The sequence below is a fragment of the Camelina sativa genome, chromosome 4 (assembly GCF_000633955.1).
Source record: "Camelina sativa cultivar DH55 chromosome 4, Cs, whole genome shotgun sequence".
Lineage (NCBI taxonomy): Eukaryota > Viridiplantae > Streptophyta > Magnoliopsida > Brassicales > Brassicaceae > Camelina > Camelina sativa.
The window spans coordinates 26,850,557-26,851,638 of record NC_025688.1 but is presented as its reverse complement, the minus strand read 5'-3'; the positions used below and the strand labels follow the sequence as shown (position 1 = coordinate 26,851,638).

The following is a 1,082-nucleotide window of genomic DNA, read 5'->3' as shown; positions in this document are numbered from 1 at the left end:
ATGAGCTGGCATCGTACTTACAGTGTTCTTCACTAGCTCGGCTTGTACAGAAAACCAATCAGAGTTCCCTGTCGGTTTCACTGATGTCCATGACTTCGATACCTAATTCATTGGTTTACAAACAATAAGGTTCCTTATAAGGTATAACATAACGAGATAGCGAAGAAAAAGGTGACAGTTTGATGAGAGTGTTGTACCTTGTCTGTAGTCCAAATCTTAGACTTGTCAGCTTGAAGTAGATTCCAGTAATTGAGAATTGTATCATCTTCAACAAACAAAAATCCTTCTGCGCTGCTGTACCGATCAAATATCTTTGGTAGATGCCTGAAATATACATACAAAACGTACTGTCAGAAGCTTGAATTTAACCAACATATATAGTAATCTTGAGCAGTTCTTACTTGTAAATGTGATCGAGTTTGGCTTCTTCCACATAAAGATCCGAGTTTTTCTGAGAAGACAATATCACAACGGTTTTGAATATCCGGCCGTAAAGTAACCTCCACTCGAGAGCTGTGCGTTCAACAGGACCACTACAGAACATAACAAGCACTACATTACCAAAATTCTTCCTCCACCTAATCAAGTTTCCTATCTCAGTGCTCACTGTGCCAGTCTCCTCAACCCCAAGATGAACCGAAGGCAACTTCCGAGGAACAAACTCTTTTCTATCCCCATGACCAATACTTGCTCGCGGGCGATCCAATTCCAACGACATCAATCTCGGCTGTTGGTACCCAACAGCAATCAAATCCTGAAGCCAAGCAGCTGTAAATTTCACATCCTGTTCAGTCCAAAACCCTTCTTCAGCCATAGCAAAGCTCAAATCAAGGATCGTCTCAAAGAAACTATGCTTGTCTGATCTCCAAACAAGTAAAAAATCTATTAAACGACCAACATTGACATGAAGATCCTTCTCCTCAGCAAAAGGGTAAGCCTCGATTCTATCAAACCGGTGAGCTGTAGGTGGATAAACAGCAACATAACCACCAAGCTCCCATAAAAGCCTTTGTCCCCAGTAACCTCTCAACACATCAGAAGCCATAGAACTAACAGAAACAGGAAGCATTAACCCCCAAAAG

General features: G+C 41.5%; 1 protein-coding gene across 1 annotated transcript in view; it reads right to left on the bottom strand.

Moving 5' to 3' along the window:
• Positions 1 to 1,076, bottom strand: part of LOC104784346 (probable glycosyltransferase STELLO1) — a 1,202-nt gene extending 126 nt beyond the window's left edge. Inside the window, exons 1-3 of the mRNA XM_010509387.1 lie at positions 402 to 1,076; positions 198 to 324; positions 7 to 102 (exon numbers count right to left, since the gene is read on the bottom strand). Of these exons, the coding sequence (XP_010507689.1) occupies positions 7 to 102; positions 198 to 324; positions 402 to 1,069 (891 nt within the window). The 5' untranslated portion in view covers positions 1,070 to 1,076. The remainder of the gene's footprint in view (positions 1 to 6; positions 103 to 197; positions 325 to 401) is intronic.